Source organism: Ictidomys tridecemlineatus, chromosome 3, assembly GCF_052094955.1.
Source record: "Ictidomys tridecemlineatus isolate mIctTri1 chromosome 3, mIctTri1.hap1, whole genome shotgun sequence".
NCBI lineage: Eukaryota > Metazoa > Chordata > Mammalia > Rodentia > Sciuridae > Ictidomys > Ictidomys tridecemlineatus.
This window is the reverse complement of record NC_135479.1, coordinates 4,816,750-4,844,423: the sequence shown is the minus strand read 5'-3', so window position 1 is coordinate 4,844,423 and position 27,674 is coordinate 4,816,750. Positions and strand designations below refer to the sequence as shown.

Sequence of the window (27,674 nt, the reverse complement as noted above, 5' to 3'; positions counted from 1 at the left end):
GATCTGGGGAACTGACATGTCTCTGGCTGCGTTCAGCTCTCAGCCTGGGGGCTGAGTGAGAAAGCAGGTTGGTGGGAGGACAGAGGATAAAGGGAAAGGAAACCGAATTCTTTAGCATGAAGTTTTAATCTAATGAACTTTAGATGGAAAAGTTAAAGGGTGAATTTTTAAAGGTTGAGATCATAATTCTCACTCAAATGGAAAATAAACATGTCAAAGATTTCATTTACTCATTGATTAACGAAGGAGCCAGTAAGATGTAAAAACTGGTTCAAAGGTGAATCCAAGGATCAGATACACATTTGGGCACTCAGAAATGTGAAAACGAAGTTGTCAGTAGGTACCCATCTGGTGAGTGTCCACGAGGTAACAAGTGCACCCTCACTGTGCAAAGTTTACTTGCATCTCCATGGAGATGAATCATTTATGTCACTGTCAGTTTCCTACAACACAAAGTTGTCAAGTGGCTCAGAGACAGGAAAAGTACAGACCCTTCAATAATCAGATAACCCCTGGAAAGGGCCTCCAGACAACCTCTGGTTAAATTAAACATTTTACAGTTGCTAAGTAGAAGATCTGCAATAAACACCAGATCTATGCATCTCTGTGAGTTCCAGCTCCTTCTTCTGTGCCCAGCACTCCTGGACAGTGACGAGTGTTTTTCAGCAATGGGTGGTATTGACCACTTACTCTTCCATTTAATTAAAAAAGTCCTTGGCCTCGGGCATTTCCTTTGGACCCTGCATCCACCTTGTGAAAGATTCCAAAACCTCCACCCATCATCTGTGGTGTCGAGGGAGTTTTCTCCTCTGTGCTGGTGTTCTTGGAAGTCTTAGGGCTTGGAGCCTGGTGCCAGCCCTGGGGAAATGGCAGGAGAGTCACAAGACCCCCGCCCGCCCTGGGTTCTGGAGTGGGTGAAGAGACTGCTGGGGCCCAGGCTCTGGTCAGTTCTTTGCTGTTTGGGGACGCTGGTACAGCCGGATGATACCTTCGTCATGTAGGCGCTTCCAGACAGCTCTCTCTAACTTGAAGTCATGGTTTATGTAGAAGACCACTCGTTTCCATGTTTTGTCATAGTAGTGATCAGAGAAACGCTCGTGGCCCTCGGTGATGAAGCCATAGGCACTCACCTAGGTAAAGGTCGGAGGAGAAATGGGATCTGTGGTGGCTGTCACCCAGGCTCCTTCACGTGGGCCGACTCTGTGGGGGGGGTTATCCTGGTTCTCTGCCTGGGGGCCTGGGTGCAGGTGCTTTGGATGCACACATACAGTCGTGCTCGCTGCCCGTCCTGGACAGAGGTGTGCACCCGGACCGGCCCCTGTCCTGTGCTGAGCAGGCCTAGAACTAGCCCAGAGCTATTCTCCAGTTACTCCTGTTCCTGAAGTGGAGCCTTACCTTGTCGCAGAGGTGCAGGGCAGTGAGCAGCAGGAGGGCACCGGTGGTGGGGCGGTATATTCTCCAGTGGGAACCGTCCAGGGTCTTCGACCTCAGAAACCTGTAAAATACCCCAGATCCCCAACCGTCAGGAGGCTGCACGGACGAGAAGCCCCTTCGCGGACTCTCTGCTCTCACCTGTTCTTCATGTACCGGAGAAAGTCTGGATGCAGCAGTAGGTATCTGTCCAGTTGCAAGGCTTCCCGGAAAGCTTCCTGGGGCCTGTGCCTGTGGTCAGGGATGATCGTTCAGGCTCGGTTACTGGCTCAGTGGGGGCCAAGTCAGGGTCATGGGCATGGCTGGTGTCCATCTCCAGGTGGCAGCCAAGGCTGTCCCCACCTGCCCACCCCTTTGTAGCCATTCACTTTATGGTTCAGCCTCGGGGGGCAGGTGGTGAGGGGCAGGAGGAGGGAAGTGGGTACCTGAACCAGAAGAGGCTCTTTCTCTGCAGGGTCTGGTTCAGGAGCAGGGCTTCCAGCCACTCGTAGTCCCGGGTGCCCTCTAGGAAGTGCAGGTAGCGGACGTCCTAGAGAGCAAGGACAGCGAGTGACCCTGGGGTACTGCTTGAGGACCGTGGGCTGGGCAGCCTGGCTTTCACACCAGAGTGCCCTCTTGCTCTCTGCTGACCTGGTGTGGATGTCCTCTCTGCCCTTGTCCTTCATGTGAACAGAACCGACCGCAGACTCTGTCCAGACCCGAGACGCTCATGTCCCCTCTCACCCACGAGTCCCCTATCCAGAGTCTGTGGCCAGGCCAATTCCTTCCTCCCTGCTCACCTCCCCTACAGGCACGTGCCGGAAACCCCGACCGCCCAGTATGAGAAGGGACTGGGTCAGGGAGAAGGCGGTGAAGCCGTAGAAGGACGTGCGGGTCCCCACGTCCTGTTCGTAGCCTTTAATGACAGCTCCACTCAATCTGCACAGAAAGACAAAATGAGAAAGCAGAGAAGGGAGGTGTAGGCAGTTGGTGTGGGAGGATGGGGGCCCAGGAAAGGGAGAATGGGGGAGGCAGTGGCTATATACTGGAGAGACCCGGGTTCCACCTTGTCCAGACAGAGGCATGGGACACCCTGACAGGTCCCTCGGAGCAGCCCATGTCTGAGCCGGGGTGGGACGCCTTACCGGAACACATAGTCATGGCTGTCTATCTCCTGGCCCACGTGGGAGTTGTTCAGGATGCCCCCGTTGCCCACCACGGCACAAGTGACGCACCGCGTGCTCCCAGTGGGGAGGCCGGCCAGGAGCAGCTGCTGCTGGGGCACGGGAGGGAACCTTGACACCACCTTCTGCACCACTGGAACGAGGAGGGTGCCTTCAGAGCCCTGTCCTCCCAGGTCTGCTGGCCCCAGCCTCCATGGGGGTGAGGACTCACAGGAGTGATTGAGCTCCATGAAGCCAAAGGGCGGTGCAAAGTGCTCCAGGCGGTTCCACTCGCTCTGGTTGAAGTGCCTGGAGTCCAGGAAGAGAGTGAGGTTGGGCAGAAAGAGGTTCTGGAGCCACGATGAATTGGCAGCTCTGGTCTTCAGCGAGTCAGGGCAGGTCTGTGTGCAGCAGGACACGGAGGTCAGGAAGCAGAGGCTGGGGAGGGCCACAGTGGGGAAGGCACTGCCTCTGTCCCCTCTTCTAGTCCAGGCTCTGCTGACCTTCCTGTCCCTGGTCTGGGCCCACTGGGGCCCTGAGGGGACCTAGGGAACGAGCATTCTCTGCCCTCGAGGCAGAGGCACCTTGGTGAGTGGGAGAGGAATCGTGTGGCCTGTGTCCAGTGTGCTGTGGTGCCAGGGTTCAACTCTGTGTGTGAGTGGACACATCTGAATGCTGCCCCCAGTGCCGGGGCGTGGGAGGACAGTGGTGGGGGCGGCTGCAGGGGAGTGAAGGCCTTAGAGGCAGCTTGGCTGGGAAGACCAGGCAGAGGGTGAGACTTGGCGCTGTCTCCCCTCCTGCCTGACGACCCTCCAGCGGCCTTCGGGACCTGCAGGGAGGGCCCTTCCTCACTCACACTTCTGGTGCCGGGGGAGCAGGACTCTGGGGCCTGCCGGCCCTCCTCCCCCATGTTGGCTGTCATAGGAGGGGGCAGGAGGTGGGCAAGGCCAAGTGGGTGGGTGCTGCCCGGCAGGGGCTCCAGAGCGGGAGCCCGGGGCTGGGACTCACCGTCCGCAGGCTCCCCCTGTCCAGGCTGTATTTTTCCTCAAAATCCCACCGAGGCTCCGACTTGAAGTTGGCGGCCTTGAGTCTCTGGCTTCTTGGCACGGTGGGGCTTGGGGAAGGGGCAGGCGGGGCGGCCAGGGTGGGCTTCTTCTTGGCCTGGACAGCTGCTGTCGTCCTCGCCCTTGATCCTGTGGTCACGCTCGGTCTCCTCATGGCCCTGGGTGTCGTGGTCACCCTCCGTCTCGTGGTGGCTCTCGGTCTCATCGACGGCCTTGGTCTGGGTCTCGTGGTGGCTCTGGGTCTCGTGGTGGCTCTGGGTCTCGTGGTGGCTCTCGGTCTCGTGGTGGCTCTGGGTCTCGTCCTCGGTGGTGCTGCTCCTGCGGTGGTCAACTCTTTCTCCCCGATTCCTGGACCGAGCCTCTGGGCTCCAGTTGCCACGTTGCTCTGGGGCGTCCCTGTCCTTGCCGAGGTCAGCTTCCCCTTCTGGGCCTCTCTTCCTCCAGCTGTCTTCTTGTGCTCACTTTGCAGGGCCAGTGCCTCTGTCCTGGTCGAGGCCCTGTCCTTGTCCTGACCTCTTGGTGGCAGTGTGTCCACCTTGGCTGTCTCTTCTTCCTGGCTTGTAGGTGAGGCGGTGCCCGGTGCCCGGTGGGCCTCTGTCCTGCTTTCTGTGGCGCTGCGGGCTGTGGGCCGGGGGTGTGTGTCTGGGGCACGGGTCTCCTTCACTGACTTTGCAGGGGTGCTCGTCCGCCATCCCATGATGGTCTTTTGTATCAAATCCTGAATCCTTTGTTGAGTGCTCTGTATATACTGATACCTGTGGAAGAGAGAACTTTTAGCAAAGAGTAGAAACAGTTCAGAAGCATGACTAGTGATTGCGATCGTGCCTCAGGCCGACTTCAAACTAGTCTCCACAGGAGATGAAGGGGACGGTGTGGCCATCCGCAGAGATCACACTTTGCACTTTGGCAGTGCACCTGGAGATGGACCTGTGGTCAGGAGAGAGACCTTGGCAACAGCAAGCATTCGGGGTGCTGGCTCCCAGGCTGGACCGCCCTTCCTGCACCTACACCTGGGCCCCAGAGAAGACCGCCATTCTGGCTGCGATTTGCAAGAATGGAATGGTTCTGTCACCTAATATTTGTATCATTTGATTAACTTCCTTTTTAAAAAATGAAGCATAGGTAAATAAGTTACATAACATCACTCACAAGGAATGGGAGAGGCACATCACATACAGACCAGAGCTGCCAGCCTTCACGTCTTCTTTCTTTCTTTTGAGATGCTGGGGTGGAACCCAGAGTCTTCTGCATGCCAGGGAAGCGCTCTGCTCCATCCCCAACCTGAACCCTAGCCCAACTTTGAAAGGTTTGCCTTACAGACTAACCTCAAATATTACCGAGAGCCAAACCCTTAAAAACAAACTTTTGCTTGTTGGCATCATTAGGGAAAAAAGTATATTCTCAATGCGTATTTGTCAAAAGCCCACTCTTCATGCCACATCTCACAGTAGATGTTGGCGATTGCAGGTGGAAGGCCTGTCCCAGCTGTGAGCAACAGAAAGCCTAGTAAGAGCCAGGTAGGAGACTCCTGCCTGGGTGTGGGGGCTGATGGAGCCCTTGGGAAGGCTGCTCTGGGGAGCATGGGACCTCTGGTTGGCTGCTACAGGGCAGAGTGGGGGCAGGGATGGAGAGCCACTGGCGTGGTGTGTGGGATCCTGGATTTGGAATTTGCCATTTGTCCACTTGTGCAGGAGGAGCTATCGAAGACTTCCAGATGGGAGGTAGAGAGGGTGCTGAAGGAGGACGGTGCAATCCAAGTTCCATTCCAAAGGCCGTTTCTGGTGGTGGGGGCTAGCGTTGTGGCTCAGTGGTAAAGCGCTTGCCTAGTACGTGGGAAGCACTGGGTTCAATCCTCAGCACCGCTTATAAATAAATGAATAAGCTGGGTGCAGCAGCACATGCCTATAATCCCAGCCGCTCAGGAGGCTGAGGAAGGAGGATCAAGAGTTCAAAGCCAGGGCTGGGGATGTGGCTCAAGCGGTAACACACTCACCTGGCATGCATGGGGCACTGGGTTCGATCCTCAGCACCACATAAAAATAAAATAAAGATGTTGTATTCACCGAAAACTGAAAAATAAATATTAAAAAAAAAATTTTTTTAAAGAGTTCAAAGCCAACTCTTAGCAAGGCCCTAAAGCAAGTGAGACCCTCTCCCTAAATACAGACCAGAGCTGCCAGCCTTCACATCTTCACATACAGACCAGAGCTGCCAGCCTTCACGTCTTCTTTCTTTCTTTTGAGATGCTGGGGTGGAACTGAGGCTGAGGCTGGAGCTCAGTGGTTGTGTGCCCCTGAGTTCAATCCCATGTCCCCTTATCCCCAAAAATAATAACATAAAGGTCCATCAACAACTAAAAACATGTATTAAATAATTTTAAAAAATAAAAAAGGAAACATATTCAGGATGCCTGGTCTGACTTCTGGCATGCAAGGGTTTAGCTCCAGGAATCATGTTTCCTTTCTGTTTTTGACTTCTACGTGACACTGTGAGAGGTGTCAGCCATTTACATGTAACTTGGTTCAGGTGTCCTGGGAGAAACCTGGGTCTCTGACTTGAGGGGCCCCTACACGACCCAGATGTTTGCAAGGGCTCCTGGGAGCCTTGGGAGGAGCCACGGCCCAGGAGGATTTCCAGGTCCTCAGTTCCTGCTGCTGTGCTCTGTGGCTGACTTTCAGGCCTCCCCACTAGTCCTGGTCACATGTGTCCCAGGCTCCCTCCTCCTGCTGCAAGTGTTCTTCTGAGCTACGTTTTGTTAACAGACTTACCAAGGCTACTCTGGAGGAAAAAAGGAGGAGCATGAAGCCTGCACCCCGCAGGCCTGAGCAAGGGTGTGAACACTTGGTCTATCAGCTCACAAGACTGGAGAACTCTCCCGAACTTCCTGGACTCTTGGTTTTCCTATCTGTAAAATGCACTGCTGGGAAAAGGCTTTGGGGAGCATGAACTGACAGCATGGAAAGGCACCTGGCAGAGGATGCAGCCCAACAGACACAAGTTCCCTCCCTTCTTCCCCTCAGGAGATTCAAGGTCAGGTTTGCAATGGGTCCCAGTTCAGCAAGCACAGCTAGGAGTTTGCTTGCCTGGTTTCCGGTTCCTCAACTCCCCCACCCAGTCCAACAGTTATGCATTCATTGTTTGATTCAGCAGATATTTATTGAGCACTGCACAAGCTACTGGGGCCTAATCGATGAGCTCAGCCAAACCCAACCTTCCCCATGGAGTCTGAGATATAAAGGGGAATGACAGATAGTCACACAAATAAGGATCAAATTGTAATTAGGAGCTGTGCTAAGAGAGCCAGGAACTTGGGGGGTGCCCTGGACATCGCTGGACTCCAGCTCTGCTTCCTGCAATAATGTTGATACTGAAGCCAAACAGGTGTTGATTCTGTCACATTTTGAGGTGCTTGTGTGTTTAGGGAAATGCCATCTCTCAATGCCATCTTGTTTATTCTGTTACAAACTCTGAGGTGGCAGAAGTCACCCTGGCAGCCCTCACATCATGCTGTCATAGTGCCACATCATGCCACATCAGGGCTTATGAAGGGCTTCTGAATTCAAAAGGAAGTGGATTTAAACAAAAGCATAATAGAATATGAAATATGTACACAGGACACGAGAGAACTCTTACTGAGGGCCATTGCCAAGTAGGAATGACGCATCGAAATTTCCTTGCCAGCGTACCCCATATTGCTTAGAGGAAGGACTCGTGGAAATGGACTTGCCTTGGACATTCGCTGTGACATTGCATGTGTGTTTGAGAAAGGTGACCCTGCTCAAGGACCAGGGTGGATCCAGGTTTAGGGTGTACCCTGCAGGTTTTAGGAAGTATCCCACTCCTTGGGTTTAGGGCGTTCCCATTTTAGGACAATCTGGGTTTAGGGCAGTTCTAGGTTTAAGGTTATTCCTGCTAGAAATAGGGCATATCCTGCTGCCTGAGTTCCCGTTGAGTTCTCGTGGAATTCAGAAGGTATTTGGGATTAAAAGCCTGGGGGAGTACGTGTATTTGGCCCAGAACTTGGATTTCCCCAGGACGCGTTTGTACAGGGCCGGTGTGAGTTCGGGAATAAAGAATTGCTGCTTGAATCTACAAGGTGTGAGTGGCTCCTGTTCTTGTGCCCAGCCAAGACTGCGGCAAACTCTGACTCAGCAAGCGTTTACCGAATGTCTGTTCTGTGCAAAGTGCTGTGTAGTTACCAGGAGCACAGACCAAATAAGGCATGGACCTTGGACCCATGAAATGTCCAGTAATTGTTACCAGAGGCAGAAGACAAAGGCATCCTTATTCTTGGAGAAATGAAGGGCTGGTTCCAGACAACAGGTGAGGCAAGCAGATGACTTGAGCTAACCTTTCCTCCCAAGGCCTCCCTCCAGGCCAGCCAGCCCTCCAGGGCTCCCCACCTGCCTTTCTCAGCTGAGAAGACTCACCTCTGCATTTGTCTGGTCTTCCTGGAGGGACACTCTGGGTCCTGACTTTGAAACTGAACAGAGGCCTAAATCCCTTCAGGGCGCCATCAAAGGCTGGCCTGGCCTCCTCACTCCAGGGTTCCTGCCTCCAGGGTTCCTGCCTCCCTGGCACCCCTGCACTTTGAATATCCCCCTGTAGAAGGTGCCTCTTCCTTTGTGGTGTGGCCCAGAGGAGTCTTTCAAATGTTGGGTAGTTCAGACCAGGAGGGAGAGGCCCTGGGGTAGGGTTGATGGAAAGGCTAATAGGCTTCAGTCCCGATTCTTTTTTCATTTCTCATTTTCTGGCCCTGGGTTCAATCCCCAGCACAAAAAAAAAAAAAAAAAAAAGGAAAAGAAAAGCAAAAATGGGGCTGGAGTTGTGGCTCGTGGTAGAGCACTTGCCTGGCACGTGAGGTCCTGGGTTCAATCCTCAGCACCACATAAAAATAAATAAAAGCTGCATTTACAACTAAAAAATATATATTAAAAGAAAAAAAAAAGAAAAGCAAAAGGGAAACTTATTCCAAGGTCAGTGTCTCAAGGAATCAAGAGCAAGAAGTGGGGGCGGGGGTCGTGGAGCAGTGGTAGAGCGCCCGCCTAGCACATTCGAAGCCCTGGCTTCTGTCCTCATCACCACATGAAAGTAAACAAAGGGTTTTTTTAAAAAAAAAATAAAAAGCAAGAAGTGGTTGCTCCCCCAGGAGACTGGAACCCATGTCTCCCTCTGGCCCTGTTCTCACTCCTGCCCCCTCTGCGTTGGTTTCTCTCTCTGTCCAGCGAGTCAGCGCTGAGTCTCCCCTCTTCAGCCCGCATCATGGATGAATGTAGCCACCTGGTAACCCCCGTCCTAGGGGCTTGACTCTTTGCTCCCAGATTTTTAATCTTGGTAGAAGGACTTGGGTTCCATTTCCTACCCACTGGTCTGGGTCACACAGTATGTGACATCCTAGGGTCCACCCTCTGCACAAGAGGATGACTATTTCAAGAGGAAGAGGAGGGTTATAGGCTGGGCAGACACCCCCGAAGTATCCATTATGAGAGAATACCACTCAGGACGCCCCGGAAGACCCAGCTGGTCTAGGTCAGGCTGTGTCCTTGGTGACTCACTGGGTTGATGGAGTGGGAGGGTCAAGAGCTGCCAGGACGGAGCTGACACTCACCCACTGTGCAGACTGTGCAGCACCGACAGCTGGCCCTCTGTACAGTGGTCACACGGCCCCTGAAGACATACAGCGTCCCTCTCTAGAATCGGTCTGGAGGCAGGAGTGGCCCAGGGACGCCCAGAGAAGACAGTTCTGCCTGCAAATGCTCCGGGTGCTTGAGAACTCGTTAACATTGTGCAGGAAGTCACAGCAGTAATCCAGGGAGTGACATAATTATGTGATTTAAGTTTCAATTATCAATAATTAAACACACCTATGATTGTTAGGTTCACAGGTGTTTATACAAGCATTTCCTTATTGTTACCCATGGATTCACTGAATGCTAAAGTGGTGTGCAGAAGCTGAGTATCCTGTTTTCATTGTTCAGATCCTGAGCCATGGGCAGGGCTGGGGCAGGAGAGCACTTTTCTATTAAGGGCATCTAGTCCAGAAGGACAGGGGAAATAATTATGGACCACACTTAAGCAAAAATAATAATAATAATTTCATAATTCTAATCTACTGGGGAGGTAAGAAAAAATATTGCATTTAATCATCATGAGGCTCAAGCAGCTCTATTTGATAAAAGTAGCACATACAAGAATGTTTCACTGCAGTCTCCTCTCTATTGGTAAAAACATCACCACGGGGGAGCTTGGAGGCAAAGAAATGGCAACAGGTTCAAAGTTCATTTATGCCTGAAGTCATAAAGCAACTTGGCAACCCAGCAAGGTTTTACGAGATTACAGCCTACAGACAATGCGGGACGGGATCCGAGGCTGTGCCAGAGGCTGTCTGAACTGAAGTTTGAGAATACTACCCCGGTCAGTGGTCACCTGTAATGGCGGCAGGAGTGGATTACTTCTGGGGCATGGGAAAGTGGTCAAAAGACTTGTGATTTCCACAGTAGCTCTGTACCTGGGCTCCCGAGCTGTGGTACGGAGACTGGGAGGGGTCCCAGTCAGCTGTGTGCCATGTCTGTGGTCATGAGTGGCCAGTCACACAAATGGGCGTCCCCTCACGTCCTTGAGTCCTGGGCCCCCTAGGCAGTCCTGGTCATCAGCTCTGCCTCTCTGTCCCTCCCTGTGATTCCAGTTCCAGCTGTTTCTCCTGGAAGGGGGCAGACCCGCCTTGGCCGCTCCTGGGTCGCCTGACTCCTGCTGTCCAGCCCTACTCCAGGGGCTGCTCCTGGCCCCTCTCTTAGCCAGATCTGTGGGTTCCAAGACTCCCCTGTGTCCACGTAGCTGTCCCAGTCCCCCCTGGAGTTTGGTGGCTCTCTGGGGTCTCCTTTCCTATCTGAAATGAAAACAGTTCTGCTTTTCCAAGTGGCAGGTGTATTTTCCCTGGAAATCCTGAAAAGTTTTAGATGATTTAAAGGTTTTGAATGATTTTTCAGTGGGCCGCTTCCATGGCGAAAAGCTGTACAACTGCCTACATTACCTTTGTGGGTTGAAACATTTGCTGGAAATCCGTGTCTTGTTATTCTGAGTGTTCTTTTTCAGGTCAGAGCTCGTTCATTTGGAGAGTTACTAAGGGGATGATGTGTCAGGGGAGGAGGAAACGTTCAGAGGAAACCTTTTTTAAAATAAAAATTGTTTCAGTTGTAGTGGACACAATACCTTTTATTTGTATGTGGTGCTGAGGATCTAGCCCAGTGCCTCGCACATGCTAGGTGAGCGCTCTACAGCTGAGCCACAACCCCAGACCCCAGAGGAAACTTTTGTTTGCTATGAACCCTTCAATTACAGAAGGGGAGATACTAATGGGGACAGAAGAGGAAGAAAAGAAAAAAATTCAGAGGAAAAAATGAGGAAGCCATTCCCGAAGCACACCCTGCCTAGGGCTCCGCAGGCGCTCTCTGGGATGCCCGTCTCCTCCCTGGACTCACTGGGCCAGAATGACAGTGAGTTGGTTTGCAAGTTGGGTGTCCTCTGTCCGTAAAACACACCTCCTGTCCTCAGGCAGGGCTCGCCCCTGACTCCCAGGCCTGAATATTGTGAGAGTTTAGGAGAAGATGCAGAGTAGGGCTGGTGGTGGGCGGGACCAAGCCATCCAGGGAGGAGGTGTTTTAAACAACAATGGCAGATACGGGGCAAGAGTCAGGCGCAGGGTCTTCAGTACATGGTGCTGGGAAAGCTGGATATCCACACAGGGAAGAACGAAACACCGCCCTCCTCCCTTACCAGGTACACAAGCCAACTGACAGCCAATGGATCGAAGTAGCCGGCGGCACAAATCCTGACTCAGGGCCCTGGGAGCCACCCCCAGCACAGGGGAAAAGGGGAAAGGATCAAAGACCTAAAGGTAAAACCTGAAGCTGCTGGAAGAAAACATATGGGACATGTTTTAAGACATTGTTCTGGGCGATTAATTTTTTGGATAAGACCCCAAAGGTACAGATGACAAAGACACAAACAGACAAGTGGCATTATATCAAACAATATGGGGCTGGGGCTCAGTGGCAGAGCGCTTCCTAGCACGATGAGGCACTGCGTTCGACTCTCAGCACCAGACATCAATAAATGAATAAAATAAAAGGTTCATCAACATCTAAAAAAAATTAAAATATGCTCTGCACACAAAGAAAACCATCAATGGAGCGCAGGGTGACATACAGAATGGGAGGAAGTACTGGAAACTATCCATCTGACAAGGGATTAACATCCACAGAAGAAGACGAGGTACTCAAACGGCAGCAAGAACGAGAATCGTCACTTGAAAATAGCAAATGATCTGAACAGACATTTCTCAAAAGAAGGTACCCAATGGCCAAATATGTGAAAAATTGCTGAATGTCATTGATGATGAGGAATACAAACAAAACAGAGGTGATCTCTGCCCAGTTTGAATGGCTACGATAAAAAAGGCAAAAGATCACCGCCTGCAGCGTGGACGGATTCCCCTTTACAGAGAACCGTCTGAAGGCTCCTCAGCCAACTACAAATACTGCACCATAGAATCCAGCCCAAGGAACCGAGATCTGTGCCATCAGAGACCTGCGCTCCACGTTCACTGCAGCTGTATTCACAAGAGCCAAGGCATGGAATCGGCCAAGTTTTCTCCATTGGTGGATGAGGGGGTGAGAAAAGGTGGTGTGTGCAACAATGAGAGGCTGGCCAGCCGAAAAATGGGGGTCTGCCATTTGTGGCAACATGGGTGGGACTGGAGGGTGTCAGGTAAGTGAAATAAGCCAGGCACTGAAGATACACGTGTTCTCACCACGGGAAGCTTCAGAAGCTGATTTCATAGAGAGCAGAGTAGTGCTCAGTAGTGGGAGGAAGCATGGCCAGAGATGGACACCAAAATGCCACTAGAAGGAAGGAGTGAGGAGGAGGAGTGAGGAGGAGGAGTGAGGAGGAGGAGTGAGGAGGAGGAGTGAGTTCCAGGGTCCACAGCATGGGACCACTGGTCGGCAATGACATATATTTTGTAAAGGGCTCAAAGAGAGCTGTTTGAAGGTTCCAACACAAAAACGTGATTCATCCTGCCTGGCCAGGTGCGGGGGGCAAGTCACCAAACCCTTTGAGCCTCCATTTCCTTATGCATTAAATGGGATTCTTAATACCTGTCTCATAACACTTAACGATCCAATGTATAGAAGGCACTTTATTTTTCTTTCTTTTTTTCTTTCCACATTTTTTATTGGTGCCTTATGGACATGCAAAATGATGTGATCTGTTGTTACAGATCCATGCATATCCATATATGCTCACAGGATGACAGCATGATTTGGACTTTTATTACCATGCCGTACTAAGATACGCTGGTCAAACTGGGACAGTTGTCAGTGCTGGGATGACACAGTGACAGACGCCCAATCAGCTTCCCTTTGGGTCACCATGTCCAGAGAGGACACTTGAAAGGGATGATCAGCCCAAGGCTGGGGGTAAACCATCTGTCATGGACAGCACTTAACCACTTCAAGTTGAGAGGTCGGAGGACTGCAGGGCAGCCATGTTATTCAGAAACGTGGGGTCAGTGCCAAAAGACACAGCAGGATAGTGGAGTAGGAGCCTTGGGGATCAGGGTCCTGGGGTGGGAGGTAGGCCTCCGTCCGCATGGCAGCGTTGGTCTTTAGAACTGTGCACGTCTTGTGAACAAACACGAAATATCGAGGAGAGGGGCTGGGGTTGTGGTTCAGCGGTCGAGCGTTCACCTAGCACATGCGAGGCCCTGAGTTCGATCCTCAGCACCACATAAAAACAAACAAATAAATAAATCACTAAATAAAGGTATTTTTAAAAGTTTAAAAAAATATTGAGGAGAAAAGCTGAAAACAAAATGAGACATTGAAAATCCCATGAGAATTAGAAAGCCCCAGGCAATGTTTATTTGGCAAATATTTTCTTAAATGACTGGCCATACGCCCAGCATAGGATGTCTGTTAGGGACCAACAGCTGGGTCACCCATCTTAGAAGCTCAGCCTACCAGGGAGACGGACATGAATATCCATAGCTGCAACAGGTGTCTCAGGCGACTCAGGAAGACAGCTCTGTCTGGGAGGCCTCTGCAATGGGAAGTGACACCCAAATTGAGCCTTTTTTTTCCTGAGTCTTCAGAAGTGAGGGAGGAAATGTGTGCTCACTGCAGACGCAGGGGTGTCAATCTCCTATAACCCCATCCTCTGCAAGAACGCACTGTTAGTCCCGCAGGCATGAGCCGCCAGGTCCCTGTCCTGTGCAGTTGTCTAATGTTCTGGAATGTTAACTATTTTCCTCCCTGCACCCCCTCACCTCCCCTAGCAGTTAAGAGTCTGTTCCATGTTCAAAATTTGGTGAAATAAGGCCCGGGGTTGTGGCTCAGCGGTAGAGCGCTTGCCTAGCCTGTGTGAGGCCCTGGGTTCCATCCTCAGCACCACATACAAATAAATTTTTTTAAAAAATTTAAAAATTGGTGAAATACATAAAATGTCTTGGAGAAGTTAGGAGGGAGGAGGACTTACTACTTCCTACTGCCATTGTCCCTTCCCTGGAAAGACTTTCTCTGGTTGGGGGCAGGGGAAAGAGAAGGGAGAGCAGAGACAGGAGAGAGATCTGTGTTCAGGGGATCAGAGGCCACTATCCCCTGTGGCAGTGATCTGGGGGTCTGACACTTCCCCAGAAAGGAAATGGTTGCATGCAGAGCCTTGGGAGATGGGACCACAGACAGTCCAAGCCAGGTGGACCTGGGGGGAGCCCAGGGACAGGGACAGTACTGCTTGGCAGCAGCTCCACCAGGGGCTAAGAGTCTGCTGCCCTCCCATGCTTGGCACCACTTCAGGTGCAGGAGCCCTTGGCAACATCCTGGGATGGGCCAGAGGGGGAAGAACCACCGGTGAGGTTAAGTTCTCCTGCAGCTGGAGAGGCCCAGAATTGGAAATCAGGAGGTCCCAGAAAATAAGGTGGTGTTTCTTATTCCAAAACAAATTAAAATGGAAAGCAGACTCCATAGATGTGTTTTCAAAGCTTACTGTCAATCATCCTCTCTAACATATTCATATCAGGCAGCAGAGGGTGGCTTTGGATCACATCTGCACCTCAGCCTGCAAAACCTAGCCTGGGACCAACACCTTCACAGTTTGATGCACTTGACCTTGTCCTAAGAAGATGTGAGAGGTGGCCAGTAACCCTGGTCTGAGGTCACAGAGCTGCTCCAAGTCCCTCTTCTTCACCCCTTCCTCCATGCTCCTTGTGGCCTAAGTCCCGCAGATCTGGCACTCTCGGCTCGCTCTTCCTATCTGTACCGTCCCTGCTCAGGTATCCTGAACTCTGACCCCGTAACTGTCCCCCATCATCCAGGACATCCAGTGGCAGAGTAACCTGCATCGAGCACAGACTTGAGCAAGTCATCCCGAGCTCTTAAAGTTCTATAGCACAGAATGACGTCTGTAAATACTTTGGCCTGCTATTTAAGGGCAGGAGTTTATTCTTTCATCAACAAGCACTCATCTATGCTCCTGTGCTGTGTTCAGGACATGCTCAAAATGCCGAGGAAATAGAGACAAATAAGAGGCTGCCCACAAGAAATGGGTGCTCTGGTGGGAGACGAAACAAAACTCTGGGTTTGTTGAACCTGAGGAGCTGAAGGGCAGAGTCTGGTGTTGGGGCTGAGAGTCTGGACGGCAGCCAGCTTGCCTGGGATGCATTTGTGACCAGACTGTAACAGGGAGTGGTGGTGATGATGTATCTATCTGAAACACCTAATGCAGAACCACCGTGACTCTGAGACCAGGCCTGGCACACGGCAAGGGCCACACCGGTGCTGGTTGATCAGCCTCCGACGACTCCCTCCTGAGCATTCTGGGCCACCGCTCACACTGTTCCCTTGGTTTGCATTGTCCCTGATGGCTGAAATGTCACACAGTCATTAGGCTTCTCCGTGACGTTCTCACTCCGACTCCCCCTTGGACTTGGTCCTCCCTGTCTGCTTCGTGGCACTTGTCACATGTCCTGCCCGCCGCCTTCTTTGTAGTCGGTCGCTTTCTTTAGACTTTGCATCTCTTGAGAGTCAACACACAAGGGAGATAGTGGGAGAATGGCATTTGGAGCCAAAGTCCCCTAAGTTCAAGTCTCTGTTTTGCTATTTTCTGGTTGGGTGGAATCAGCGTTGACCTTTTTGAGCCTCATATTTGAGATCTTTCAGAAAGAATAAATACCCTGATGTTGGCTGTCTACCAAGGAGTACACAGACAGCTCCTGGGTAGAGGGTGCTCTGGAAACATCTCCAGGTCTGAAATGTTAATGATGTATCATGAAAGTGGTTGTCGACACCTTGATTTTGACCCTCATAAATTTAGGTAAGCTTTTTAAAACTCCCTTTTATGTCTGTTTTTTTTTTTTTTTTGTTGTTGTTCTGGGAATTGGATCCAGGGCCACTCTACTACTGAGCCACATCCCCAGCCATTTTTAATAAGTTTTATTTTTAGAGAGGACCTCACTAAGTTGCCAAGGTTGGCCTTGAACCTGTGATCCTCCTGCCCCAGCCTCCTGAGTAGCTGGGATCACAGGTGTGTGCCATTGTGCCTGGATTGTGTCTGGTTTTACTGTTACCCTCGTCCCAGAAGCACTGTGGGACCAAGACTGAGGAGGGTGGACCGTGGCCAGTCTCTAAGGTGCAAAGCTTGTGGTCACGTTTGCCTCTTCTACTCTGCTTCCTGTTCCTTTGACATGTCTCTCGATGTCCCCTTTCTTCCTGCTCCCAGATTCTCTTCGCCTTGAGATTCACTGGATAGTCTCCCCCTGTTGGACTTTGTGGTCAGGGTCATTTGCTTGGGAACTCTCTCTGTATCCCACCCCAGGTTGACACTGCTGGTCAGGCCAAGATGGCACCCACTCCACCTTCCCACCCACCCAGTTCACCTCTAAAGGCCTTCACATACCAGTCTCACGAGGCCACCGCTGCCCGCATGCCCTGTGCAGCAAGCCTCTGTCCCCACCCTGCTGCAGGGCCGCTGCTGCCCAGGGCCAGCCCTTGGCTGCTCTGGGGCCAGTTGGCTATGGCTCGTCAAGGCCAGAGGACTCGTTTTAGGTCAGCTCCTTGTTTGTGGATTTCCTCACCCTTTCCCCGTCCCTCATCTGAGCCCTGCTCGTCGCCAGTGCCACATCCTCTGAGAATCCTTCAACAGAGAATTTCCAGGGAGTCTCTTCCAGGGACTCCGTATGGCACTTGGTTCTTCTGTCAACCATTTGGGAACTTAATTATGTAAACAGTTTATCGAGCAGCATAATATGTTCCCTTTTTCCCATTCCTTAATGGAAACGGGAATGACTCCAAAATGTTATAGTCACTTTTGAGGCTGAAAATTCAGTCTTAGGAGGCTGAGGGTGTAGCTCAGTGGCAGAGCATGGCTTAGCATGTGCAGGGCCTGGGTCCACAGTACCAAAACAAAACAACCAACCAAAAACCCGAGACTCGGTCTAAGAAAAATTACGATATAATCTGTCTCCTCTCCCCCGCTCTCTGTCTCTCGCCCTCGCTCTCCCTCATCTCTCTGATCTCCTGGAGAGCTCCAGGTGTCCTGCGTGGTTCAGAGCTCCTCTCCTGTTCCCCCTCTCAGCCAAACCAGAGCTACAACCCTCTCAGCTGTAGGTAGGGATGGGGAGACGGGGATGAGATGAGGGGAGTTTGGGGCGATGAGGGAGCAAGGGAGGGGGCGGCAAGATCATGGCCAGGCAGGAGAACTCTGCCCCTCTTTCTTTCCTTCTGTGGTGTTGGCTGGGATGGAGCCCGGGGCCTTGCAGGTGCTGGGCCAATGCTCTACCTCTGGGCGGAGGCCCGGGCTGCCCCCTCTGTCAAGGCTCAGCTCTTCTGACCTTGGCCTCATTACTTGAGTGCCCACCTGCTGCTGTGTGTTGGGGAGGTGTCTCTGCTCACCCCGAGGCTCCGTCAGCCTGTTTGATGGCAGGGACCTGCTGACCTGGTCTCGCTGTCAGTAAGCATGGCTCTTCTCCAGGAGGGGCCTTCCTGGCCTGACCCCTGCTGCCCCTGGCAGCCGTCAGCATTTCCACACGTTTCCTGGGGTGAGTAGTCTCATTGCTTGGCTCCAGAAAGTAGCCGGGCAGTTTCAAGGCTCTGATCCCCATCCCTGTAGCACAGGTGCCACAGGAACGACTGGGACGGGCAGTGTGGCTCCGTCATCTTCCCCACACATCACCCCGCCCTGAGTCACAGTGGCCTTTGGCCTTCAGAAACCTCTAGAGCAGACATCTCCTGGCCACTAACCTCTGTCCCTTAACTCCTGGGGAAGGTGGCCAGGAGCCCTGTCACCAGCGGCCGTTCACTGCAGGCCAGTGTCACCTTGCAGGGCTCCCCAGGAGAGCTGTGCTGCTCTAGCATCTCGTCCCCTCACTATCCTACTTAAGCTTGATGGATTTGGGTTTTGCTGATAAGAATCAAGAGTCCTGGAGAATGTTCATGTTCATGTTCAATTCTGCAGGATGAACTTATTCAACATAAAGGGGGAAAATGCAGGAATATTAGTAGAAAATTAAAAAGAAAACTTGTATGATTTGGGGGTAGGACTTGTTTTCCTAAAAATTGCACAAAAAGCCCAGTGACCATAAAGGAAAAGATTTATCTACATAAATATTACTTCTGTATGAGATCCAATATCACAAACACGGAATAAACATTGGGCCAAAGGCAACATTTGAAGCATTGTAACATATAAGTCAGAAAAGAGTTAATATACCCAATACATGGGAATCTCTTACAAATAGGAAAAAGAAATAATTTACTTAAAAAAAAAGAGCAAACAATATGAACAGAGCATTCATGGAAAAATACAAATGATTCTGCTACTCGGGAGACTGAGGCAGGAGGATCGCAAGTTCAAAGTCAGCCTCAGCAACTTAGCAAGACCCCGTCTTTAAATTAACTTAAAAAAAAAAGCGGGGGCTGTGGCCCAGAGGTAAAGCACCTCTGGGTTCAATCCCTGGTACCAAAAAAGAAAACAGAAAAGTACAAATGGTTAACATCTTTAAAAAGAGCCTTAGCTTCCCCAATAAACTGGTAAATGAAAATTTAAAAAAGAAGCACACTATAGAATGGAAACCCCCAAAGCATTAAAGCTCTCCGGGGTTGCCACGTCTGGCAGAGAGCTGACCTTCTCGCCCCCTAGTGTTGCCTTTGGGGAAAATGCTTTGACGTCTCCATTAACATTTCTTATGGCTGTAATCATTGTCTTGGCAATCCCATTTCAAGAAATCCCTTTACAGAAACGCTACGGAAATGTACAAAAGGAAGTGAAAAATGAGTGACAATCCGGTTGCCCACCCCTATGTCCAATACCCCTGTGCTAATCAATAGGGCTTGGCTAAAGAAACCCTATCAGTTCTGCAAAATGCTATGCAGCTATGAAAAAGAAGGGAGAGGGAATGAGGCTGGGTGTTATCTCAAGGCAGAGCGCTTGCCCAGCATGTATGAGGCCCTGGGTTCCATCCCAGCACCACAAAATAAATAAATTAATTAATTAATGATAATAATAAATAGTAGTCTGTGAATCAATAACATGGAATAATGTCTAACATAAGTGTGATTTTAAAATTGCCCTGTAGCCAGGCCTTGAATGCCTGTAATGCAGCTACTCAGGAGGCCAAGGCAGAAGGATCAAAAGTGTGAAGCCAGCCTGGGTAGCATCGCGAGATCCTGTCTCAAAATCAAAAGGGCTGGGGAAGTGGCTCAGTGGTAGAGCACCGGGGTTTAGTCCTCAGTACTGAAAAAAATAATTGTCCTGTGGCACAGTAAGTGTGGTGGGATACATAGATGAAGGTGTTACATAGCATGAAGGAGACATACTTGGGATTCAGGATCAGAATACCTGGGTTTAAATCCTGGCCCTGAGATGTCCTAGCAGTGTTATTTAGGTGACTCAGCTTAGCTCTCGGTGTCTCAGCATCCTCATAATAACGAGAATTAGTTAATGAACAGAAAGCATTTAGCACAGGGCCTGGCCCACAGTAATGCTGTGGAAGTGTGAGCTGTAATCGTAACACCAACGTATTAACAGTGATCAGACGTGGGGTGTCACGGGGTGACCTTCACTTCCTGCCTCTCTTCTCTGTATTATTTTTAACTCTATGCAAAACCAAAAGAAGAAAAAAAAATTTTTCGAGTCTGGAAGGAAAAGGGCCTCTCACTGCCAGAGGGTATTTATTTTCTAAGAAAAATGACTCTTTTTGGAGGGCTACCTTGGGGCACAGAATCAGAGCTGCCTCCCTCAGTGGAAGCTCCGTGTCACTGACAGACCTCTCGGGGTGGCATGGTTTTAAACAAATGGAACAGCTGGGACGCGTCTTTGGCTCTCGGCCTGTGAGAGCCAACGCTGAGGCTGCTGGCCTTACTCAGGGTCCCAGAGGGGAGCTCATCCCATTTCCACCTGTGCTCTCTGCTGACGGCTCCCTGAGTTCTCAGCTCTCGCCTCCCTTTCTGCCCCACAGGAGCCGGTGGGGTCCCTGGACCTTGTTCTCCCACTGCCACTATCTCCTCCACCTCCCTAGGGTCTTCCCGCCAGTGGTTCTTGACATCTCTGATCTGACACCTTCACAGTGGCTCAGAGGTCCCAAGGCTCCCTGGGCTACAGTTTTCAGTCCCCCTCAGGGGACAGGAGGAACCTGGAAGGGAGCGACTCTTACCTGGAAGGCTTCGTGCTGGGCTCCTTAATGAAGGAAGGCAGGGTGAGGAGGAAGAAGACCAGCGCGGCCACAAGCAAGGGCCACACTTGGCCCAGGCGACCGAGTCGACTGAGTCTCCGTGGGCAGGACCTCATGCTGGTGAGTGGGGCCCTATGGGAGATTTCTCCATATCCTGGGGCTGGATGTGAACAGGGACGGGCTCCCCGCCCAGGCCTCCGGTCAGGGAGTGTGCACCCCGTCTTCACCGGGAGCCACTGTGGTGAGTGCGGAGGCTATCAGTCTCTGCCAGGGGAAGAGGAACCGCCTTCGCTGTTTTATGAAGGCTTATAGGCTGGCGTGGCTGCAAGGAAGAGAAACTCCTTTTGTTCAAACAAGTTCACCTTCCTTTTCTGTCTCTGAAGCCAATTTCTGAATGCAGAGCTTCGAGAGGACTACATCCATGAGAAGCAAGCCCACGTTATCAAGTTCCTTGATCTGATCGCCTCATTCCCAAATGGGAAAAGCAGAGGCCCCCGTGCCTCTGGGCTGTCCCAAGGACACCGTGAGATCACCACATGCAGTAGTGCCTTGTTTATGGGAGGCACCGGCTCTCGGTCACCGTGGCCTTTCCACCTTCCTCCTCCTCTTCTGAAACCTTGTGCACTCCGCCAGGCACCCACCGTGCATGGAACCCACCGTGTGAGGCTTCACGGGCCCCAGGGCAACTGGCGCAGCCACGGGAGGGACCCTGGCCCTCTCCATTTCACAGTTAAGGAAACTGCCTCTGCCAGCCAGCGGTCACCCAAGACCACAGGGCGCTGCTGGCTCCGGGTCCCCATCTGCCCAACCCAGAGGTTGCATTCTCCACCGCTGCCCAGCAGCCCTCTGAGAAATTAGCACCGCCTTGATTTTAGAAAAAAAAAGAAAGAAAGAAAAACAACATATTACTCTTGAGTGAAAATTACAACCCAGGTCAGTGGGGTGGAATAATCCACAGTTCACTTCCCGGTTCTCAGGTTCCAGCCCAATGCTGCCAGGCGTGTGAGGTCCAGGAAAAGACACGTTTTAGAGGAACTGACTCTAGGCATCATAATTCTTATGTCTGATAAATCTACTTTTATCTCTCTCCTTTTTAGACTAAAACTTTCGACTTTGGTCTTCTTTGTAAACCATCCAGCAGGGCGTGTGGGAACTTCTATGCAGATAAGAGTTGTCAGAAGGTCATTTGCAGTGAAAAGTGAAGCAAGAAGATGATTGTCATTTCCTTTTACTCCTGAGAGAGGCAGACCAAGAGAGAACGGTGGAGAGAGAGTGCAGGCAGAAGCTCAGGTTAGAGTAAGAATTGTTAAAAGGCATTGCAAACTGGGGCAAAACTGGTTTTTCCACATCTTCTGTCACTTTTTCAAGCTGAGTTGGGTGTGAAGGGCTCTGGAGTGGAGTGGGACTTTCCCCGGAGGACCTTAAGCAGAGCTGGCTGTTTCACCTGAGTGGCCACCGCTCGGCACTTCACGGCCTCCCATCTTCACCTACAGACAGAGAGCGTGTGTGTCTACGGCGCCCACAATTTTGAGTTGTCAATCTCCAAAAGACCAGGGGGGGGGGGGGGCGCAGCTGCTCTGGACGGATGCCCTGCACCAGCAAGTGTGCCTTGGAGTCACTCAGGGTGGGACTTCTTGAAAAGCTCAGCCATTGGATCCTCTCTGCTCTGAGGGACGCTCGATGGCTCAGAGGAATCCTGGGTCAGGTGAAAGGCATTTCAACTTTTGGAAGGTTGAAAGCCCCACCCTGGAGCTGGTGGGGTAGAGGAAGAAAATCACGTTTCCTCTGCCTTTCTAAGTTCTTGGCGGGGACCCCTGTCACAGGTGGCCGGTGACAACTCCAGCTTGTGTAGGGTTGTCACCTCACATGGGAAATCGGTGCTGGGGAGAGGCGGGCAGAGGGGAGGCAGGCGGGAAATGCGTGGGTGCAGCGGTCACCTCCGTGCGGCTGGAGTGCGGCTGGAGCTCCCTCCACCTGTCACCGTTCTTTTTCTTTATAAATGCGATTTTCCCTTGGAAAGGACAACTTCAGCTCCGCTCTTAGACCTTTTTCTGGGCCTGCTGTTTCTCAAAATAATCAGTGGAAAATAATTCTGACGCCAAAGAGGCATATTTTGAGGGGTGGGGTGGCATATTTTGGTCTTCTACCTTGAGGGGCTGTGCTCCATGGCCCTTCTTCTGTACCTGATCTTCTCAAATCCTGTGCTCAACCTCCTGAGCCACTGGGATTGCAGGCCGTGCCCCACAGAGCCCAGCAAGAGCCCACTTTTAAAGATGACGTCACCAGCAGATGTGTTCGATGTTTATCATGGTGTCTGGGCATCAGAGGAGACACTATCTCAAAAAGGATGCAGCCCTACGTCAGCCTCCTAATAAAGGCACCGATACAAACTGTAAGAACCCAGGAGGAAGTCAGAGCCAGCAGTGTCTAAATAAACGGTGTAGGAACCTGGCTCCTTTCTCAGTGGCTCTGTGGACAGGCCACAGGAACAAGAATAACCTGGGATCGGGGCTGGGGCTATAGCCCAGCGACAAAGTGCTCACTTAGTACATGAAGGGCCCTGAGTCCGGTCCTCAGCACCACATAAAAATAAATAAATAAAGAGATTGTGTACGACTACAACTAAAAACTAAATTCTAAAAAATAATGATAACAACCTGGGATCAGTGGACACAGTAGCTGTCTCTTCCTGACCTTGGTGGAGGCCCGCGTCGGAGCTGTGAGCACGTCCTCTGGGCAGAGGTGACTGAGGGAAGCGCCTCTGTCCTTGGTGTCCTTGCTTGGGGAGGGGGACACTGTCACATAACCAGCTTCACATTTTTCTTGGTCTGTAAATTGTCCCTGTCTGCGCGCGGTGTCAAGATCTGGACCTTCTTTGGGAGCAGTTGTGTTAGGTCACAGACTTGGGGTGCTGGTGAGTCTTCTGTGATGGCTATTATCGGGCCCTCCTGTGTCGGACTGTCCCTTCAGAGCCTCTCGGCTTGATTTTCCAGTGGGACTGACACAGGTGACTGCATCTTGCTTCTGATCACTCCATGCGCGCCTCACCTTGCTGCCTTGTGAGTCTTTCTCGGGACGTCACCCATTAGTGTTGGGACTGTAAAATCAGGGTGTGACAGTTATGCTGTGAAACACAATGTCTTGTTGGTGGAGCGACGCTTTTGCCAATGTGAAATGTCCCTCTTTATCTCCAGGAGAAGATTTCCTCTTAAAGTCTGTTTTGCCCGGTGCGGTTGCCATGTGCACAGAAGGCTTTCATCCTTTTACTTGTAGCCTGTTTGTATCTGAATCTGAAAAGAGCACATCACGGGGGCTTCTTTCTGTGCCAGTCTGCCGGCCTCTGACTTTGGGTCGTTCAGACCGCTCCGTTATGAAGCAGTGATGTGGTGGGCTGACTTGTGCTGTTTTCCTTCCTTCCCCCCTCCCTCCCTCCCTCTTTTTTCCTCTCTCTTTCCTACTGGGGGGTTAAACCTGAGGTGGTCCACAACTGAGCTATGCCCCCAGCCCTTTTTATTTTTTGACCCATGGTCTTGCTACATTGTCCAGGCTGGCCTGAGCTTGCAGTCCTCCTGCCTCAGCCTCCTAGTCACTGGAATTTTAGGTATGTGCCACCACACCCAGCTGCAATTGACTTTTATTATTTTTCTTTCTTCTTTTTGTACCAGGAATTGAATCCAGGGGTGCACAACCACTGAGCCACGTAAACCAGCCCTTTTATTTTGAGACAGGGTCTTGCTAAGTTGCTCAGGGCCTAAGTTTTGGGGGGCTGGCTTTGAACTCACAATTCTCTTGCCTCAGCTTCCCAAGCTGCTGGGATTTTAGGCATGCACCACCACACCTGATTTATTATTTTTTTAATTTCAGATTTCTACCCTGTTGGGGATTGAACCCAGTAGTATCCTACCATGAGCTACATCCCCAACCTTATTTAGATTGTATTTTGTGAGGGAGCCTCAGTAAGACACTGAGGTTGCCCTTCAACTTGAGCTCCTCCTGGCTGTCGTCCTCCCGGTCACTTGGATTACAGGTACATGCCGTGGCTGCAGTTGCTTTTCAAATCAGTTAAAAGAAGAACTGAGCACATATGTGAGCGCGCTGTTGCTTGGCATCCCCTGCCTGGTCGCCTCTACTGGAGTAGCATCTTTTCACATGGATCTGAATCACCACCATCTTGGATAAGTGTGTTCTGCCTGAAGAACTTCTTCTAGTATTTCTTATACACCAAGTCTGCCAGCAATTAATTCTCTTAGTTTCTGCTTAATCTGTGATGTCTTTGTTTTACCTTCACTTTCAAATCATAGCTTGGCCTGATTTAGGGTTTTTGGTGGACTTTGCTGTGTTTTAAAAACATGTTTATATTGTCCTTAAAGCAAAGGGAGACAGTAAAACACCAAGTCCCTGAATGGCCCCCTTTCTGTCTCCAAAAACTCAGCCAAGTAAAGGGAACCCGAGAGCAAGGCTGGGCCAGCGTGTCAGGTTCATTTGGTCTTGAAGGACACTGGCTTTCTCTGTGCACAAGGGAACCAGAGTGAGTCGGTGCTGTCTGAGGACAGCTGCTTTCTTGCATCTATATCAGGACCCTTGCTCCTTGGGACGCTGGTCAGACAAGCACGCTAAGCAAGTGGATGCTGATGACGTTACTACTTCTGCACCCTGACCTTGAAACACACCTCTCAGTGGTGATGGTGCAGAGGGCCCTGTGGATGGATGTGGCTGCCACTGGGCCAGGCGCTGTGTGGGAGAGGCCGCTGCTGGAGGAGGTGCCAGGAGGTCAGCGGTGCCGTCCGTTCCTTCACCTCCTCGGACAGCGCCGACCTCTAGTAAGCCTTCCCAGATAAACCAAGCGCCTTGCTTGATGTCTCCAGGCTCTTATTTTGGCCTTTTAGCAACTGACCGCACTGCCCTGGCACAGTTGAGCTGTGGAATACGATGCTTGCAGCTGCTCAGGGCATCTTCGTTAATGTATTCAACACCCGGGTGCCTGCAACAGCGGTTTCCGGGCCGGGTTCTTCCCCTGCGTGTGGCCAAGCTCCTACTTCATTGCATGTCTTGTAATTTTTCAATGAAAACCTGTCATTTTAACTTATTATTTATTGTTTTGGTGCTGGGGACTGAACCCCCAGGGGTGCTCTGTCACCAAGCTACACCTCCAGCCCTGTTTTAGTTTTTGAGATGGGGTCTCGCTAAATTGCTGAGGCTAACCTCAAACTTGGGATCTGCCTGCCTCAGCCTCCCAAATTGCTGTATTACAGGTGTATGCCGCTGTGCCCAGCTTAACAGTTTAGATGGCATGTTGCAGCAGCTCTAGACACTGCACCCTACCCTGTTCTGGGGTTCGCTATTATAACTGCTGTTTACTCGAGCATTTGTTTATTTAATTCTAAATAAATCCTGTGAAGTCTAGTTTCTAGTTTGTGTGGAGGGTACAGTTGCTTATGTGTCTGCTGGGATTTCTACCTGCTGAAGCTGGTGTAGAATTTCCACCCTACAAAGTGGCTCTGGGTGGGGAAGAGCTCCCCAGTTCTCTTGGCCACACCTGAATGAAGTGGAGTTTTTGCAACAGAGCTGGGAGGATGAGAGATACAGTGATCTTCCTTCCTCCAGGTATTGAAACTGTTGCCCTCCATTGGAGTTGAAGGGGGAGGGGCGGGGGAACGGGGGTGGGGGTGGGGGACACATTATCTTCTTGGCCTTACCAGCCTGGGGAGAAGGATGGGAATGGGTCATGGCTCAAATGTCACAGATATAGTCTCACTGAAATTCAGTGGATTTTCTCCACTTTTAGGACAATTGAAATGCTTTTTTAAATTTACATATTTTTTTTTACCAGAGGAGTGGGGTTTGCCAGGCACAATCTGTAAACCTCTCACAGAGCTATTGCAAGTATTCCATTTTAACTGTGTGTGTGTGTGTGTGTGTGTGTGGTGCTGGGGATTGAACCCAGGGCCTTGTGTTTGCGAGGCATGCGCTCTCCAACTGAGCTATATCTCCAACCCTCCATTTTACTTTTGTGGGGCCTGGCAAGGGTACAAAGGAGGGGTCAGATATCATGTTTGAACCCTTAAAAGGTTTCCATCACATTTTAGTCAAACATTTTCAAATAAAGCAGAATTTAAAATGATTTTGAAAATGTAATTAAATCTGGTAAAAATATTTTCATCAAAATGAAACTCTTCACAGCTTCAGTGTTTCCTGCCTGTCTGGTTGCCAAAACAATGAGACCTACCATTTGTATGTTATCTAGATCTAATGTAGCTGTGCTATTGTTTACTGAGGCCAAATGTTCCTTAGAACTTACTGTGCCCCTCCAGTGCCAGAGCCAGGCCTGGCCCATGTGGTGCACAGAGGCCACCGAGGGAAGATGGGTTTTGTTGTGTGGGTCAGTTGTGCTTTTGGTCTCAGAGGAAGGACTGAGAAGTCAAGTGGTCAGCCCTGTGCCGAGTGCCCTGCTGCTAGCTCTGCAGTGCTGGTCTCTGGAGATCCTGCAGGTCTTGAGCACCCAGACCTTCACCTTTGAGTTTCTGGACACAGGGCCGGAGGCCTGAGGAGCCTTTGCCCTGGCGCCTGGAAAGTGTGAGTCACCAAAGCCCGTGTTGAAGGTTCTAGGTCAGCCCGCGCTGACGTCCAGCACTGGATCCAAGTAACATAGATGCCTGATGTGCGTCAGATGTTTGCGATATGGGCCCTCCTACGTGAGGGGTGCAGGGAAGGAGTCTTCCTGCCCCAGTGTCAAGGTGATATGGTTCTAACCCCTTTTGGCATCTCCCTTTTCCCTAGCTAGAATGCCCCTATTCCTAAGACTATGGTATTTATTTTTATCCTTGTAACAGACTCAGCTGGCATATGTAGATCCTAGAAGTTTCTTACAGTAACTCAAAGGCAAAATTAATGCCCTTTGGTAAAAAGAAAGTGAATTCATAGTGCCTCTTTGTTCTTTAAAGAGGGACCAGATGATTAAGGCTGCCCCAGGCAAGGATTCGATATTAAGTCAGCTGCCTAGTGTTTCTTCCATACAGAATGTTCTCCCTCCTGGGTGGAGATGGTCACAGGTGCAGCTCTTGGAAGACCAAGTCTAGGTGCAGCATACCCGTTGAGATCCCTTTGGGCTGCTGCGGCAGTTCTTAATGTAGATGATCTCAGAGGCAGGAACTGAGAAGCTAAGTGGTCAGCTCTGTACCCAAGCGCCCCCCTGCTCGCATCCACAGTGCTGGCCTTCAAAGGCCTCTGGAAAGGTCAGGAAGGTCCTGGAAGACTTATTTGACGACATTTCCTCAGTCTCTGGTTGCTGTTGTAACTTGTTCTAAAGAATCCAATAAT

General features: G+C 51.0%; 1 protein-coding gene and 2 long non-coding RNA genes across 4 annotated transcripts in view; 2 read left to right on the top strand and 1 right to left on the bottom strand.

The window, feature by feature from the left end:
- Nucleotides 1–27,674, top strand: part of LOC144375963 (uncharacterized) — a 48,508-nt gene that overhangs the window by 6,984 nt on the left and 13,850 nt on the right. The window lies entirely within an intron of this gene.
- St6galnac1 (ST6 N-acetylgalactosaminide alpha-2,6-sialyltransferase 1) lies at nt 206–20,771 on the bottom strand. Of its 2 annotated transcripts, none has more exons than XM_013361644.4 (9): nt 20,340–20,771; nt 3,582–4,392; nt 2,806–2,974; nt 2,556–2,727; nt 2,211–2,349; nt 1,857–1,960; nt 1,573–1,662; nt 1,396–1,495; nt 206–1,130 (listed from the first exon to the last, which is right to left on the bottom strand). In XM_013361644.4, exons 1-9 carry the CDS (start codon nt 20,471–20,473, stop codon nt 945–947), a joined length of 1,905 nt encoding a protein of 634 aa, XP_013217098.3. In that variant the 5' UTR covers nt 20,474–20,771; the 3' UTR covers nt 206–944. The 2 variants fall into 2 exon arrangements, with proteins under 2 accessions (XP_013217098.3, XP_077897740.1); XM_078041614.1 differs by lacking the exon at nt 20,340–20,771 and adding an exon at nt 6,148–6,333.
- On the top strand, nt 4,139–25,760 carry LOC144375965 (uncharacterized). Its single transcript, XR_013435917.1, has 2 exons — nt 4,139–20,477; nt 20,741–25,760. It is a non-coding gene; the product is annotated as an uncharacterized LOC144375965 (long non-coding RNA).